General features: G+C 38.5%; 1 protein-coding gene across 1 annotated transcript in view; it reads right to left on the bottom strand.

The window, feature by feature from the left end:
- The window catches only part of Cep128 (centrosomal protein 128), a 303,943-nt gene that overhangs the window by 195,651 nt on the left and 90,058 nt on the right, over nt 1–18,234 (bottom strand). The window contains exon 14 of the mRNA XM_055593122.1: nt 16,645–16,796. Within this exon, the coding sequence (XP_055449097.1) occupies nt 16,645–16,796 (152 nt within the window). The remainder of the gene's footprint in view (nt 1–16,644; nt 16,797–18,234) is intronic.

The following is an 18,234-nucleotide window of genomic DNA, read 5'->3' as shown; positions in this document are numbered from 1 at the left end:
AGCATCCCTAAGGCAACAGTGACCTAGACTCCTGACCTCTCCTTTCCTTCAGGATTTTTCTTGATCACTTCACTATGAACCTTGGTACTGGTAGAGGAAAAGGCTTCAAAGGCCAACAGGAAGAAGGATAATATTAACAAGTAAATGTGATCAAAGGGACAAGTCTCCTAAATACTCACGAATAAGGGTAAGGAAGGATTCAGACTAACATGAGTTCGCAATTCAAATAATCCCAGAACTAGGTATAACCAAATGAAAATATAATCATTTGTAAACCTTGTGTTTTCAAAATTAATCTTCACTAATTTCCCTTCGGAAAGGCCACTTGTTAAATTTGTTCCATTTTTCCAGTTTTATAACATCTGAAAAAGCTGAGGAAGGAAGCCCTTCTAAATCCCAGTGAGAGAAAGTAACTATCAATTGCAATATCTCTAGTAGCTGCCCTGTCAGATACACGTACACACACAAACACACATACTCACACACAACTCACACACACATATATACACATGAACATATACACACATATGTGTGTATATATATATATATATATATATATATATATATATATCACATATATAATAGCTATGACTTTATGTGTATTTGGTGTTAAATGTCCTACAACAAAAAAGTAAACTCTATAAAATTATACAAATGTTTACATTATAATCATGTAATAGACTGTAAAGAATAACAGCTGGGTGCAGTGGCGCACACCCAGAGAGCAGAGGCAGAAGGAGCTCTGTGAGTTTGAAACCAGCCTGGTCTACAAAGTGAGTCCAGGACAGCCAAGGTTGAGAAACCCTATCTCAAAAAGCCAAAAGGCAAAGAAAAAAAAAAAAAAAAAAAAAAAAACACCAATAAGTTTTACATAACTTTTATCCTAACCCTAACCCATTATAGAGAGTAAAAGTTATTTTTAATAAGTTTATTTTATTAAGTTTATATTTTTCTTAAGTTTATTTTTAAAATAACTGGTTACAAAGCTTTGGTAAGAACACAAGTGTCACTGAAAATATTTTCCATAAAAACTCATCAACAAAAAGAGAATAATCAGTACCACAGTGGAGTTTCTAGAAACATACCACAGTGAAAAGTAGCATGCATGGAAACATACTAGAACAACTCATCAACACAAAATGGCACCTCAAGCACTGCCATGCAAATTTTTGTCTTCACAAACAGAAACAGTAGCCCTAAAATGAACAATGGTCAATTAGCCCCTGGAACTAAGATTTTACATAAACAAACTACCATTTGAAAGAAATTCAACAAATTATCCTTAATGATGGCCCTCTGAACAAAGACTCTCCTGCATAATCCTGAGCTACTTTGGTTTGTTTGTGTTTTGGGTTTGTTTTTTTGTTTGTTTGTTTGTTTGTTTGTTTTGGGGGGTTGGTATACAAATCAGATCTACAAAAGAGATACAGAGAGATCTGGAAAGCAGACATATGACAAAGGCTATATTCTTGCTCCCTCTTGGCTACTGATGGCAGTCAAGGAGATACCAAGCTGTCTAAGGTGAGTGCCCACTCCCTGCCTCTGAGGCAAGGCAGCATCAGCTTTGAGTGCTTCTCAGAAACCCAGGCAGGACCTGTTCTGCTAATTATGTTAACAACACCTAGGGTTACAAAAGTATCTAGAAAAGTTTTTCCCACACTAAGCATAGGTGTGGGTATTGTAAAGTCTAACCGTCACTGAATAGACAAAATAACCAATAATTCTGCAGGATCTCATCAGAAAGTCTCAGATTCTCAATTAGATCAAGACCCACTCACCACTGTTGGAAAATAACCTGAAACGCTATCACATGTCCTGATGAACTCACTCATTTCAGAATAAATTTCGGCATTTTTATGAACTGGTACTGAAAGAACAACTCATCAATTGTCTAGTGAGGAGAACCAAGACAAGTCTCTTTGAACAAAAGATCAATCAAAGCAAGTCTGCGGCACTGAAACATATCTACAGGAAGCCAAATTAAGCCATCACTTACTGAGGCCATAGTATATAAAGCTTCATCCAAAGTACAGGAATAGCACAATACATAATACATACTTAAAATATGGGAGTAAATTCTTCCTTCAAGCAAAAGACACATTAAACTGATTCAAACTTTTAACAAGTGATGGAGAAAATAAAACATCAAAGGCCACTTTAGTGCCATGTCAAAAAAGTTTTCTGTAACCTTCCATTACTAGCCTATTAATTTTACGCATACACTGCTATCGTTTTTTCCCTAATAAGTAAAGAGACACACACGTGGCACTAATCCAAAATAGTTGGCCTGTAAGTCTTGGCAATTAAAAATCATTGTTTCTCCACACATCCTATGAGAAAATGTTTCATACAGCTGCTTGTACTTTTTAATGAAACATCACACCAAGCTTAGGCAAAGAACAGAAAATCATGTTCAGTTACTTCAATACATTCATCTCTGTGAAGAAATGAAATACTAACTTGTCCCATTAAATGTGATGCTCATACTAAGATTTTAAATACATATGTCTTCAGGATGTTTAACTTAAAACACGAGGGGGCATACAATTAATTGATTTCTAGGTCCCAGAGATACACAAGGGAAATCTGATCCTAACAAGCATCTCTTAAAGTACATTTGTATTTTCTTAATCTTTTTTCACACCCCATTAGACTGATAATTTCAGCAACACAATTCTTGATGTTTAACTTGACACTTAGATAAAAGAAAATTCAGGGCTGGAGACCTGCCTTGATGGTCAAGATTCGCTTGTTGTATTTGCAAAGGTTTGAGCCACAGTCCCCACGTGGCAGTTCGCAACTGTCTCTAAGTCCAGTATCAGAGATCCAATGCCGTCTTCTGATGTCTATATGCACAGGACATACACATGGGCCACATACATACTTGCAGGCAAAACACTAGTATATGTAAAATAGTAAAGGTAAATCTAAAAGAATTTTAAAGAACAGAAAATGTGGGGTTTTTTTTATATTATATAAAAACTATACTGCTTTAAGCAGATTGGTTTGGGGTTCCACTGTCTAAATGGGGCAGAACAAACTTCTTACAACATGCTGAGCCATGTAGCAGGGCAACACAGGCATCAATAAAAAACATGTACCCTGCCTCACCAATATTGATGTAGTCAACAAAGATGTCTAGAACAAACCACATGGTACAACTAAAGAACATTATGGCCAACACACATGAGAAACTCGGTAAGGATGACCTGTCATGTTATCACGATGCATCATTTCAGAGCAATGCATTTATATTTCAATATGCTGTCATGAAAAGCCAATCAGTTTAAATTCGTCAGAAGCGAAGAGTGGAAAAGAGAGCAGCACAGTTGGATAAGCCGGATGTCTGATAGAGAGATCAGGAAACCAGAGCGTGAAAAGATCCCAGCTAAAGCCTCTGTCAGCTCAGACAGCAGGAACCGCACACATGATGCACGCGTGACGCCACCGCAGCGCACTGCTCAGAAAAAGCCTTACGCGGCTTTTCCATCCAACTGACTAAATCATGTTTTAAAGGATGAAGAGTGACTCAGAAGTACGTAATACAAATGTTATCTAAAATATCCCATTTCGTCAAAAACTTTGACATTCTGAAAAACATAAAAGTATGGCATATAAATGAAAAAGAACATAACCTTTGAGGGAATCCAGATATTGCACTTATCAAAGACGTCACAGCAGCTATTATATCAAAGAGCTAAAGGAACTATTTTTGGATGAAGGTATGATAATAATATCTCATCAAATAAAGCCATGAAAAGGCAGAAGCCGCGTGGATTATTACTGGCCTGTTGCTGTGACCAAATGCCTAAAAGAAGGAACTGAGGTGGGGAGGATTTCTCGGGGCTAAAGTTCACAGGGTACAGTACAGCACAGCACAAGATCAGACTGAGCTGACAACAGCTTGCAGGAGTCCACTAACATCTACTAACATCCTGGCAGTAGACAAAACAGAGAGAACTTGGGCCAAGAAGAAGCAAGGTTGTAGCACTTACAGCCAGACCTAAAGACTCAACCTGTGCCACCATGCCTTCTGCACCACAATTGCCAGAAAACAGGCTCGCCAGCCAGGGACCAAGAATCCAAATAACTGAGCCCATGAAGAACATGAAAATTCAAACTATGACTGCATTTTTAATGGGAAATCTGGAACTAAAATGTATGGTTGTAAACTAAAATAAAAAAAAAAATCCACATCAAAGTCTCAATAGTTAGTTTGTATTGTCAAAAAGTCTACAATCAAAGGAGATCATACAATCTGAAGTAAAAAGAATTAAAGAAAAATGAACATAGCCTCACAGAAATGTGAGACACCAAATACACATAATAAGAATAACCAGGGGGGGCCAAGTGGTGGCACCGGGAGAACACCGTGTCTGAGAAGTGGAACAACACACTCCGTGCAGCGACCAGGAGACTGAACTCTGGGCCCTAAAACAACAGCGATCTACCGTGTTTCCCAGGGACCAGTCAACATAACCCCTCCTGGCAGAGGGAAAGGACAAAGAGGCAGCACACAGGAAAGGTGGACACCGAGTCCTGCGGCCACAGTGTCACAGAGCTGACTGTTACCCTACCCGTGCACTTCTGCAGCAGGACCAAAACTGAGAGTAGTGAGCAAGGGGAACCCCTGTGCATTCCAACTGGTCCTGCAAGAGAGTGAGTGAGCCTTCTAGGGAGAGATTGCCCCAGACCCAGGGCCTCTCCACAGAAGCAACCATACGAGATCCCTGCCACCCACACTCCTAGTGTGGGCATCAGAGGGATTCTTGGGATAGCGACATTGAAGCCTCTGCCTTGCGGGTCCACCAAGGTAATCCAGGCAAACAATCCCTGGATCTCAGTCAGAACTGCGTAATAGTGGCTTGCAGGCCACTGCAATAGTCAGACAATCCGCGCATGCACACTGCGCCCGCTAAAAGCGCACGCGAATAGTGCCAGCGTCACATTCTTTACTTAGGCAAAACTGAAAACACAGTGCACACCCCCAAAACAGTGAACCTCTCCCATCTTCCTGAAAAAACAGTCCAGAAAACAGAAAGAGAGGATCATAGCCCAAACTACAATCTCAAGGAACAACCAGTGAGGATTATAAATAACCAGATGGCTAGAGGCAGACGTAAGAACACTCCAACAAAAATCAGGACATAATGATCTCACCAGCAAACCCACAAAAAAATGGACACTTCAATTCACTAGATATACAAGAAAACGACCTCAAAACTATGTTTCTCCAGCTATTAGAGGCCCATAGAGATGAAATGAACAAAGCCCTCAGAGAAATAACCAAAGAAATCGAGACTAACCAAGAGGAAACAAATCGTGCACTCAGAGAAATGACCACGAAAATTGAGGCAAACAGAGAGGAAATGCACAAAGCTCTCAAAGAAATGTCCACACAAATGAAGGCAAATAAAGAAGAAATAAACAAAGCTCTCATAGAAATACAGGCAATTATACCCAAAGAAGTAGAGGCACAATTAGTGATACATACAGAGGAAACGGACAAAAAAATAGAAGCTATCATTGAAAAACAGGAGTCCACATTCAAACAGATGAAGGAAATGGTGCAAGACATGAAAACAGAATTAGAATCAATAAAGAAAACACAAATAGAGAAAAACCAGGAGCTGGAGAACATAGAGAAAAGATCAGACACCACAAAGGTAAGCATCACCAACAGAATATAAGAGATGGAAGAAAGATTCTCAGGAGCCGAAGATACACTTGCGGAAATTGACACGTCTCTCAAAGAAAAAATAAAATCAGAAAAGTTCCAAACACAAAACATCCAAGAAATCAAGGACACCATGAAAAGACAAAACCTAAGAATAATAGGAGTAGAAGAAAAAGAAGACATCAGGCTCAAAGGTCCGGAAAATATTTTCAAGAAAATTATAGAAGAAAACTTTCCCAACTTAAAGAAGGAGATGGCCATAAACATACAAGAGGCCTACAGAACACCAAATAGACTAGACCAGAAAAGAAATTCTTCACGTCACATCATAGTCAAAACACTGAACTTACAAAACAAAGAAAAAATTCTAAAAGCAGCAAGGGAAAAAGGCCAAGTAACATATGAAGGTAGACCTATCAGAATCACACCAGATTTCTCAACAGAAACTATGAAAGCCAGAAGGGCCTGGATAGAAATCATACAGTCCTTAAGGGACCACCTACCAGTGGACTTGGCAAGGGGCGCGGTGGAGATGAGGGAGGGAGGGACTGGGAGGGAATGAGGGATCGGGACACGGCTGGGATACAGAGTTAATAAAATGTAACTGATAAGAAAAAAAATAAAATTAAAAAAAAAAAGAATAACCAAATGGAAAGGAGAAAGGAAACAAAACTGCAGAAAAACACTGGAAAAAGCCAACACTTTTATAAAAATCTCCAGAAGTTGAAGTAAACTATTAGTCTATAAGTACAAGGAATTCAAAGAGGAGCAAGTATGGGATTTAAATTCATGTGCATTATAGTCAAAATGACAAAAGACAAGGACCTCAGAAAAACCCTAATGACAAGAGAGAAAAGTAACCCAATATATAAGGGAATTTGGTTAGATTATAATCTCCCCTCTTATGAAGAGTAATTGAGGACTGGAGTGTATCTCAGTTGATAGATTACTTTCCTAGGATGCCAAGTACACAATGCTCTGGGTTTGCTCTCCAGTCACTTACACTTGGCATGCTGGCTCACACCTGTAATCCTAGCATGCAAGAGGATCAAAAACTCAAGTCAGCCTTGGCTATAGAATTCAAGGTGAGCCTTGCCTGCGTTAAGACCCTATCTCAGATAGATAGACAGACAGACAGACAGACAGACAGACAGACAGACAGACAGACAGATAGATAGATAGATAGATAGATAGATAGATAGATAGATAGATAGATGGATAGATGGATAGATGGATAGATGGATAGATGGATAGATGGGTTAATAAGTAAATAAGCTGAATGAATGAACGAACAAATGAATGAATGATGGAAACGAGAAAAAACATACCTGCACTATATTTTAGAGGCTGAAAGAAAGGCAACTAAAGTCTTAGATCCTGCAAACTATCCTTTAAAATTAAAAGAATACTCCCTGATTAAATGAAAGAGAATGGTGCTAGAAGATCACCCTTACTTAAAACACTTAGAGAATTTTAGGATGAAAGCAATTGGTACCTATGCATCATTCCCATGTACATGATGTGATAAAACAGTGATCCTAACACCCTGGTCACAGATGTCCTAGTTTGCCTTTCTGTTATTGTGACAAAACACTAGGATCAAAAAGCAACTTGAAGAGGACAGGGTTTATTTGACTTATACTTTCAGGAAACAACTAATCATTGAGGGAAGTCAAAGCAGGAACTCAAAGCAGAACTGGCTAAATGGAAGAATACTGCTTTCTCTGAATTCACCATCTTCCTCGATCAGCTAGCTTTCTTATATAGCCCAAGACACCTATATAGGCATGGTGCTGCTCCCAGTGGGCTGGGCCTTCCCACATCTCTCTTTTTTTTTTCCCACAATTTGTTCATAATATATCCCGATTGAAGCCCCGTCCTTCAACTCCTCCCAGTCCCACCTCTCTCCCTCCTCCCTCTTACTCCCTTCCCCTAGTCCACTGAAAGAGGGAGTTCTCCTCCTTTGTCCTGTCCCCTCCACGTCCTTCTATCCCACCCTCTTCTTCCATAAAACTCCCTGTGCTCTACCCAAAGTTTGACTGTGAGTCTCAGCATCTGCTTCGATCCCCTGTTGGGTGGAGCCTTTCAGAGGACCCTCTATAGTAGGCTCCCACCCTGTTTCCTCTCTTTTACTACTCCTGGTGTCTATCATGTTTTCCATTCTAAATGAGATTTAAGCATTCTCCCTAGGGTCCTCCTTAGTGTTTAGCTTCTTTAGGTCTATAGATTTTACATTTTAGTGTGGCTATCCCATGTTACACAGCTAATATCCACTTACATGTGAGTGTATACCATGCGTGTCTTTCTGTCTCTAGGTTACCTCACCCAGGATGACAACACACCACAGAGGTGCCCACAAGCCACCCTAATTGAGGTACCACTTGTCAATCAGGAGAGAAACTTCTCAGGAAACTCAAGATTGTGTAACTTTAACAATAAAAACCATCCGGAACAATAGATAAATAGATGAATGAACCCAACCAAGTGTCAATAAGGATAGAGTCAGTGTGGTAAGGGCATAAAATTTGTTTTTTGCATGAAGCCATAAACCCCACCTATTCAGCTATTAGTTTCACCTATTATATGTGGATTTTTAAGATTTCAGAACAATTCTTTTTATAATTTCCAGTTATATTATAATTATTAATTTGTTAACATATATGTAAATATATATACATATTTTAAAGTTGATTTCTAATAACTCTAATATGTGAAGAATCTATATGCCTACATCTATTTCTAGTTGTTTCTTTGGTTTGGTTTTTGTTTTGTTTTTGTTTCTTGTGTTTGTTTTTTGGATTGTGTTGACTGAATACCAGACCTTGTATGAAAGATCATATGAATGTTCTAAGTGATGGTATTTTCCTCCCCAAAATGCTGGCCATTGTTGGAAGTAACCACTGGAAGGGGGACAGATGACATCAAAGCAGATTCAAAGCTGTGCTGCAGGATGGCAGCCCTTCTGAACCTTTAGTGTCTTTTCAGTTCATCAAGACTCCAAGGGGTTAACACATAGGGTAACCCACTAAAATCTGAGAGGTTCCCAAGATTCTTCATCTTCAGGGTGCCCAGAAGTCTACCCTATGCTTTCCAGTTTGTGAATCAGAATACACTACAGGGAGAAAGTGCTGTAAAAATGTCAAAACCACTATGGCAACTCAGACTTTCAACAAAATACTTGAAGCCTCCTTTCTTTGCTTTGTTAATAAATCTCTATTTCAATTTTTTTTAATATATGCCTGTAGTGATTTATGTTAACTGCTAACTTGTCAGGATTCAGAATCAGAATGGGGCTGTTTCCTAAAAGGCTTAACTGGGGTAGGAGACCCCTGGTGAGGATGGGTGGTAACACCCTATTGCTGGGATCCCTGAGGGCATAAAAGGGAGAAAGCTGCCTCTGCTTCCTGGTGCCCTTCCTTCCCTTCATGACAGACTGTGTCCTTTCAAACTGTAATCCAAATGAGCCTTTCTCCTTTAAGGTACTGTCAGTCAGGTAAAGGTTTTCGTTTTAACTAAAAAGTAACTAATACAAAGCCTTACCATCCCTTCTGCAAAAACCTAGTGCACCATTACAGGTGGTAACTACCCCGTTCTTTAATTCATACCTGACAACAGTTTGCCTGACTCTAATCCATCATTAGAGGTCCCTTGAAAAAAAAAGTCTGTACATTTGATATGAACCCAGTCTTTACCTAACTGAAATATAGAAAATTAAATGCAGTCAATGGAGTTAGGGAGGAAAATCACTAACACTGAGATAGATAGATAGATAGATAGATAGATAGATAGATAGATAGATAGATAGATAGATAGATAGATTTAAGAATATATAAAAAATTTTAACTTAATTTTTCACAGAGACAATTTTACTTTTTACAAACTTTAAAAAGTATAACAGGGTTATCGAGGCTTGTGTAAGGCTGAGTACAATCTAGTCTCATTTTATGCCCTTTTAGAAAGCTCCCTGAAACAAACATATAAAAACAATTTAATTTGCCACTTAAAATGATATGCTATCAAATTAAAATTACTCTAAAGATAAGGTAACAATAAAGACTGCAGGAGTAATGTATGAGCAGCTAAATTTGCATGTTATAGAGCCTGCATACGCCTCTTAATGGTATCTGCGGTAGTCAGGGACTTACACACCACCACAACAGCATCTCATTTGCTTCAGATTACTCATCTTTCCAAGGCAAGTTATTATGTCCAAAGCTGTATTTTATCTTTTTAATTGCTTTAGACATTAAATCAGCCTATAACTAACATGAAGCTATCAACACTTCAATTTGTGCACCATGCTTACTACCTATTTCCTTCACATGTCACTCAAAACTCACAACAGACACAACATGCAGACACAAGTCCTATCCTTATATATGTCTGGTTGCTTCCAAAATGAGGGCTTACCATGATTTTGGAAAAGAAAACTTGAAAATATTCTCATTCCTGAATTATTTCTTTATTAAATACCTTTAAGTGATAAACTTTTAAATATCAATGATGCATTAATGAAAAAAAATTAAGACAATTTGTAAAGAAACTTTAATCCAGCAACATGGCTGCTCTGGCAAAGGATCACATCCAAAGACCTTCTAGGTCTGTGTGATCCAGCTAAAATGACACACCATTAATCCCTCTGCCTGGAATGCAGACAACACCCTTAGTGTTTACCTTTATTATTAATCCCAAATAATAAAGGTAAAGTTAGTTAGTAGAAGGAATCACACATCTACCTGAGGGGCAGGCAAAGTGACAAATCAGAAAAAGATTTGACAGAATGAGTGAGGAATAGGATACGCCCAACTCTCAGAACAGATAGGAAAGAGAAGTGACTTTAGGAACAGTATAGTAGAGTTGAGGGAGAGCAGAGTACAGTAGAGAGAGAGTAGAGAAGACAGCACAGTAAAGTTCAGAACAGAACAGAACAGCACAGGCAGTTTGGAGCAGTTCAGTTGAGTGCAGTTAAATAGTTGAGTTTGTGTAGTTCAGTGCCGTACAGTTTGTGGAGTTCAGAAGCAGAACAATTCAGGAGAAGCCGAAAAAAGCCAGTATGAATCAGCTTGGAGAGGAGTTTTGAGCCAGAACAGCTGAACTGTACCAGCCAGCAAGAGTTCAGAAAAAACGAGAAAGGATGAGCTTATTCGTCAGTAAGTCTCAGAGACTGCAAACATTCTAGGCCTAGGTTAATAGGTACAGGGGCTAGAAGCTTCCAGGCCTAGGCCTAGGGATAGTAAGAACAGAGTAGAAAAACTCTGGGATCAGCCCAAGCTGTGTTTTGTACAGCTTGGGTATGGCTCTTATCACCACGTAGGAGAAAATAAAAACAACTTTTACAACATTCAGCCCACTTTGACATGCCAGCCTACAGAATCCCTCATGCCACTGAGACAGTAGAGAAAACAGAAAGGCTCTCTTATTTTCCAACTTCTTAAACTCCTGGGCTTCCGTAATGATGGAAGGCTGTGGGAATTAAACTGAACCCTCCAGGAACTGTAAGTTCTGCTTGGGTTTGGCATTTTCACCTGTAGAGTAGCTCTGTCAAGAGACACCTTTTGTAAACTATTAGGAACACTGAACATTTACCAGCCTAACAAAGTGCCACAATGTTAGAGGTAAACTATATTCCACCAACCTCAATAAATGTGGCCTTAATAATCTAACTTGAACATGAAAAATTAGGAATAGTGCCTTACTTTACAACATACATTTGGGTTAGAAGAAGGCTATTAAGGTTTTAAACTGAGAATTACATTCAAAATAATGAAGGGCTTCAGGCCTCTGTCTGCAAGCATCCTGCTACTAAGAGTGGCATTTCAGGACCAAGTCACCAAATCTGCACAGGAAATGTAAAACTCAAAAGACCTTATGCTTCTCTATCTCCAGTATACTAAAAAGGATTTAGGTGTTTTGTTTTGTTTTGTTTCACTGCCCTCTCTTTTTTATAAGTACATTCTGGAACTACCATTCCAATGTTTTCCTTATAAATAATCATGTCAGTTGTCATTCCATTATTACTTTCAACATTTAATCTAAATTATGTTTACCAGCTTGGTTTGATTTGGCTTTTTTGTTGTGGTTGTTGTTTTTCTTTCAAGTTCTTAACTGAATTTAAAAGTCAAATTTTTTCATAAAGAGTTAAGTTAATGGAAGACGGAGGCAGAGATTAAATCAGGAAGAATCACTGATCAAGGGTGCTTGGAATTCTTATGAATACAAATAACCCATCAAGGTTAATGAGGTTCAACCTGGGTTTAGAAGAAAGGAAAATACGCTTAGTATTTTCCACACATTTACAGATTTAAGTTCTTAGGTAGAACTTGAAGCACAGATTACCCAAAATGAAACATGGTTTCCTTCCATTTGTGTTTTCTAAGAGATATTTTCACTGTCTTCACCAATATAAAAAAACTGTTTCAAATACATACTGTTGAGAATATGTATTTGAAACAACAAAAGCTAATGAAATAGTTAGACAAAACAAGGATTTCCCCAAAGATTGGGAGTTCTTACAGAGACCAACGTGCTTTTCAGAAGTGGCTCTGAGCTCTTTCTGAGTAAGTATGCTATGAGGACCCTAGTTCGAACCCCCATCACCGACATAAAAAGCTGGAGACAAGATCATTGACGCTTACTGACCTCTAGTCCAGTTCCAGGTTCAATGACCCTTCCTCAAGGGAATAAAATGGAGAGTTATAAAACAGGACATCTGATGTCCTCTGCTGGCATAGGCACACACAATTAACATATACACACGTGCATATGGCACTGACACACGCACACATGAGCTCGCACGCACATAAAAACACACATACACCACAGCAAGAAAGAAGGAAACAAACACATAAACAAAGAGGCTGAACAACAAATGCTAGCTTTCAAAATTACTAAGAGTTTTCTATAATAACCTTCACTGACAAGTGCAGAGCACATGATACAGGTACATGATACATGACACATGATACACTGTGTGGTAGCACAGGGAGACACAATAAACCTGATTTTTAATCCACACACACGCAGGAGCTCCCAGTATACCACAAGTTTGCATTATAACATCAATGCAAACTAGTAAATAGCCCACAGCAAAATCTGTGCACAGCAAAATGTCAAAACAAAAGGCAATGAAATAATGAACATCATAGTGAAAGGAAGGGAAAACAATGTTAAAAAACAAGCAACCTCAGTAAGACACTCTGGGAAAAAAAGAGAGGAAATCTAGCTGAATGGGGTGTCTGGCAACAAAGATTCCATACTGAGGAGGGAGGGTGAAAGAGCTAGCAGCCTAGCTGAGCCATGAACACATAGCCCTTTAGACATCATTTTCTCTTTCTGTCTTTTACAGGCAAGTTTTTTGGTTTCAAATGCCAAAACCTAGGCGCTGAAAATTAGAGATGATAGTAGTTTATTAACATTTGCCCAGGCTCCCACAGAGTAGGAGAGTGGACCAGCACCTTGCTGTTCTCTACTGAGCCGCACTGCAGATGGGAGCCTACGACCTACATCACTTTAACCGGAGGACACAGAACACGCGTTTGCAGATGAGAAACGATGCTCTCATATGGTGTCTTACAAGACAAAAACATGAACGTCAACTCTGTCTTGGTGACGGGGCTGCAGGCTTAATCCTGTAGTCCTTCATAGCTTATTGTGACCTACTTTGAATTTTTAAAGGAATATACCAGATCACTTTAAGACAATGTAAAGACAGTAATAAAAATATATTAGTAAAAGACTTATAGCTGGAGCAATTGTCTCTTATGTCTGATATATTCCAAAAATGGCTTTTGGGAAGGACTAGGTTAGGATTTCCACCAAAAAGATACAGAATACAGAAACAAGGGAAAATAAAGCATAGAAATTTGGGAACTTTAATTTTTTAAATGTTACTTAACAAGACTTTATATGAGAATTTACAGAACTATAAGAAAGTCATGGTTAACAAGAAATGGTATCACTGATTAAACAAATTCTAAGGACCACTACCACACACATGTTCTTGGGCCGAGCCAATAATCTCATGTTGTTACATCTTTTTTTTTTTTTAATTATTTTTTTGGTTTAATATATTTGATCTTTAAAAAGGAACTATTAGAGGTACTACAAGAATCAGGACCTGAGTTTGGTTACATGTTTGTAAGCCAGCACTTGGGGGCAGACAGGTGGATCTCTAAAAATGACTAGCCAGCATAGCTAAGTGAGGGAGCTTCAAGAACAGGGAGGGGCCCTGTCTCAACAATACAGGTGAGGGCCAACAAGGTGACTCAGTGTAAGGGGGCTTGCCACCAAGCCTAACAACTTGAGTCCATCCCCGGGACTACAGGGCAGAAACAATTGACTCTTCCAAGTTGTCCTCTGACCTCCATCAGCTTAGTGGTATGTATACATGTAGAGACACACACAATAAGTAAATAAATACATCAGTAAATAATTTTGGGTTTTTAATGTGTTCTTAAGTGAAATAAAATTATATCACCTTCCCTCCTCCCTTTGCTTCTTCTCACTCCTCCCAACAACTTGCCCATTCCCCAGACTCTCAAGTTGGTAGCCTGTTTTCCTTCTGTTGTTACGTACTCATGCACAAACACGGACACACATATAAAGACAACTTGCTGAGTCCATTTTTGCCATTTCTGTGAATGTGGCTTCACAGCTAACCTTCTGCATTAGACAGCGAATAAGGAGACTCATCCATGGGCGAGGCTAATTCTACTCCCAAGAGTCATTGGTTGTCTACAACTGCTGACTACAGGTGGAACCCCAAAGATGTATCTATAGCACAGCTTCTACATCAATGGCGTAGGGAACATCCCAGAAGCCAGGGAAGACATATTTTAACAGCCAGACTATCAGGAAATCTGCTATGAAACTCTCGTAGAAAGGAAGGCATAAACATGACAGGAACAACAGCAAGATCAACGGACGTCCAATGTGTAGTGGGCAGGGGGAGTTTTGTAGTGTCCCACTCCAAGAAACATTGCCAAAAAAAATATGGAGAAGCCATTGGGGGATGGGAAGCACCCCAGGTCAACCTCTGGTGTGAATACACACACTCCTCCACACATACATACACACATGCACACATACACAACTAAAGGAGATTACTTTCCATGGTCAAAAGGTACATAAAGCAACAATGGCCCAACTGTCCCACATTATCTAACACTCTAAAAATGCAGGAGAAACTAAATGGCATTTGACTGCATTGAAGAGATATTCTCAGCTGCCAGCAGCTACATCTCAGTAATCCTTAACTCTATTTCTCATAGAGCCAATACTAGATATCACTTTGTGAATAGAATCATTCACTAGGTATGAAAAATAAACAAGGCATAATCACAAGTTTTGTTAAATCCAATCCCAGCACTCAGACTACAGAAGAAGTTTGAGGCTGGCCTGGGCTATGTAGGAAAGCAGACTATGTCTCTTAAGGGGGTGGTGGAATCGCAGAGAAGGGGGGAGCTGAAAAGCAGAACAATTTTTCCTGAAGATGAATACTACCACTTTGCAGTATCTTCTTAAAGGCAACTGGGAGGAAAACAATATTTCAAGGGTACCCTGAAAGGCGACTGACAATGAGCAATACTGAGGATGTGAGTGTAAGCCTCTTTCCAACTGCTTTGCAAATCAAACTCTATGCAACCAGTCCTAACCTATGTGAAAATCATTCTCATGAATTATTGCCAAGCTGGAAACAGTGGAAGTCAGGTCCCTTGAGACCATGAGTAAGCTCTATAAACCATTTTTAAATGCCCAAGGACTTCAGGACTTCCCACACGTCATCCAATCTATACAACAAAAATAAAAAAGAGAAGAAACCAGGAAAAGGAAGAGAAAAGGAAAGATGAGAACTGAGACCATGGTATGGTTAAGAAAAACTAGCCCCAGTTTTTTGCTGTATTATACCTTTGGTATTTGTGATCTGTTTTGTTTTAGCTCTGCTTCTGCTAAATAACCCTGTTTTAGCACACTCATCAGCATGATCAGGGGCCACACTAATGCCAATAAAGACAACGTGAGAAGTCATAGTGTTGCTCTGGGGCTATTTCTGGTATTTATTAAATATCTAGAAAGCTTTGGAATAAGTACGCCAATATTTTCTTTATCTTTACTATCTCTGTGATCTAAATCTTGAAACAAATCTAAAAGGTATTTTTAGTGACAGGCTGACAAGATAAAAGAGAAACTCAGAATGAAGAAACATGCAGTACTTCCTTTGGGTTATATAAAGTTAGGAGCTGTGAGCATCAATTTTCTACCTATCATTATAATTATGAAAACTCTTCAAATACGGCAACTTATTAGAAGACAACTTCACCAATAAACAGATGCAGGGGGAGAGCTGATACATATCTATTTTCAAATGTGCCATCTATGTTTGATCTAATTTGCATAATTATAATTAGAATTAAGTTATTTCCTTTCATGAGGTCCTTTTCTTTGATTTTTAATATATTCTGATAATTAGCTCATCTATGCTAAATAAAAGACACACAGGAAATGGCAGCTGCCTGCTTTTGCTTCATCCATGGCCACCACATATTTATGAGCACCCCACAACTCCGATTGCTGGAGCCATCACAGAGCTACCTCAGGCAAATGGCTACAGCAATGGAACTCTGAAGCATTCCAAAGATCCGCCACATTCGCCCCAAAATGAATCACTGCTGTCTCAGAGAAGAAAACCCTTTTTGTGTGCAGGACCAAATGCAACTTCAAGTTTAAGAACAGCAAAATTTTCACTATGAAATAACGAAGGAAACTAATAAGATTCCTCATTTCAGAGTCCCAAGAGAAAATCCAAGCTCTAAGGAGGTGCTATATTGAAATCAACCACAAAAAATTAGTTTAATTTTACATTATTCACCTCCCAAACTAGCTCTCAAAATAATACAACTTTTGATTAAAAATTGTTTAAGTGATTCTAGTAAATAAAATTAAAATGTAGATTAAAGGTAGGACATCACCTCTACTTGTGCTGCCAAAGTTGCTTTCTCCTGGTCCTTCCGTTCCAGGCACCGCTTCATTTCCTCTAACTCGGAAGCCATGGCGTTGAAGTTCAGCTGCACTCGCAGCTCAGCCATCTGATTCTCCAGACTCTGCTTTTCCCGCTCTACTCCTTCAGAGGTAAAGGTCAAGTTGCGTGGTTACTCTCTAGCCAGAGGAAAACTTACTTTCCAACAGTTACCATTCAACCTTTGTGTCTGAACATCCTAGCTAACATAATCCACTCCACGAGCGTTGCAGACCTCTCCAGCGTGTCGTCTTGAGCCTCATGTTTTCAGCATCACACATTTCACTCCTTAGCCTTCCGCTAATCAAGTACAATATCAAGTCTTATATAGTTTTCAAAACTGCATAGGCTGCTACGCCATCCTATTTGGTGTCATAATATTTTCAGTGTTTTCTAATTTCTATTACAACTTATTTCAGGACACTCCTATACTTTTTGTTCACTACATTTCTCACATGTCTACATTACTTGCAAACTTTTAAACAGAAACACTGAATTCAACCAGGATGCTATATACTGATGCTACAGAAACTTACACAGTAAAATGTTGTTCTTACATAGAAAAAGTTCTCCTCAGTTTCTGTAAGACTGACTACTCTCCCTATTCACTAATTCTCCATAATTCTGAAGGCTATACCTGAAATTAAAACGCTGAATAATATATATTTATCATTTAATTCAACATAAAATGCTTGGTCAATGAAACAGAGAACATTTTATCGTGTTCTTCACATATGAAGATGGACAACATAAAAATCCACTATAAATGGGCTTGCAATACAAGAATGAAAAAACACACAAAATGCTATCTTTACTCTGAAAGATTAGCAATTATAATATATACTAATAATTTCACACTACCATTTTTCAAATAATATTCTTTCTAGAAAAGAAATAAAGTAAATATGATCAAATCAGATTTGTAAATAATTTACAAAAATACATTCCAACTTGAGAAATAGTAAAGGGCTCAAAACTACACAATGAAAGAGAAGACAAACAGGCTCTTCAAAAGCCTAAGAACAGCCTTATGGATGACAATAAAAAGGACACAGTGAGAATGGGGAACTAAGCTATACTTACACAATAGATACAGATTTCACTAACATAAGCCAGAAAAGAAATAATTTCAGATGTTACTTTGTGTTTTAGGCTGAAGTATCTGGAATGAGGAGTGAAAACATCAGCCAAGATAAGGAGAAAAAAAAAGGTCTTTTCACATTTTACTTAGAAAATACTAGATTTCAGCAAAACCTTATTTATACAATACCATGAACAAATGAAGAAAATTTTAATGTTTGCTTTCAATTTCTGCACAAAGACAATTCGACAATGTAAACTGGAATAATTCCGTCCAGAGTTGACAACACAGTTTCCAAAAATCAAATACTTTAACCACATGAACATATGAAGATGAGTAATAGCAATATGTTTTCTGTCAAATAGGAGCAACTTTTTTTAGCTATTGATAAAATATTATTGAGAATTCCAGCAGAAAGGAAGGAAGGAAGGAAGGAAGGAAGGAAGGAAGGAAGGAAGGAAG

Source organism: Psammomys obesus, unplaced genomic scaffold (genome assembly GCF_907164565.1).
Source record: "Psammomys obesus unplaced genomic scaffold, mPsaObe1.curated_primary_1811, whole genome shotgun sequence".
Classification (NCBI taxonomy): Eukaryota; Metazoa; Chordata; class Mammalia; order Rodentia; family Muridae; genus Psammomys; species Psammomys obesus.
The sequence above is the reverse complement of the archived record's forward strand: the minus strand, read 5'-3'. Positions and strand labels throughout refer to the sequence as shown.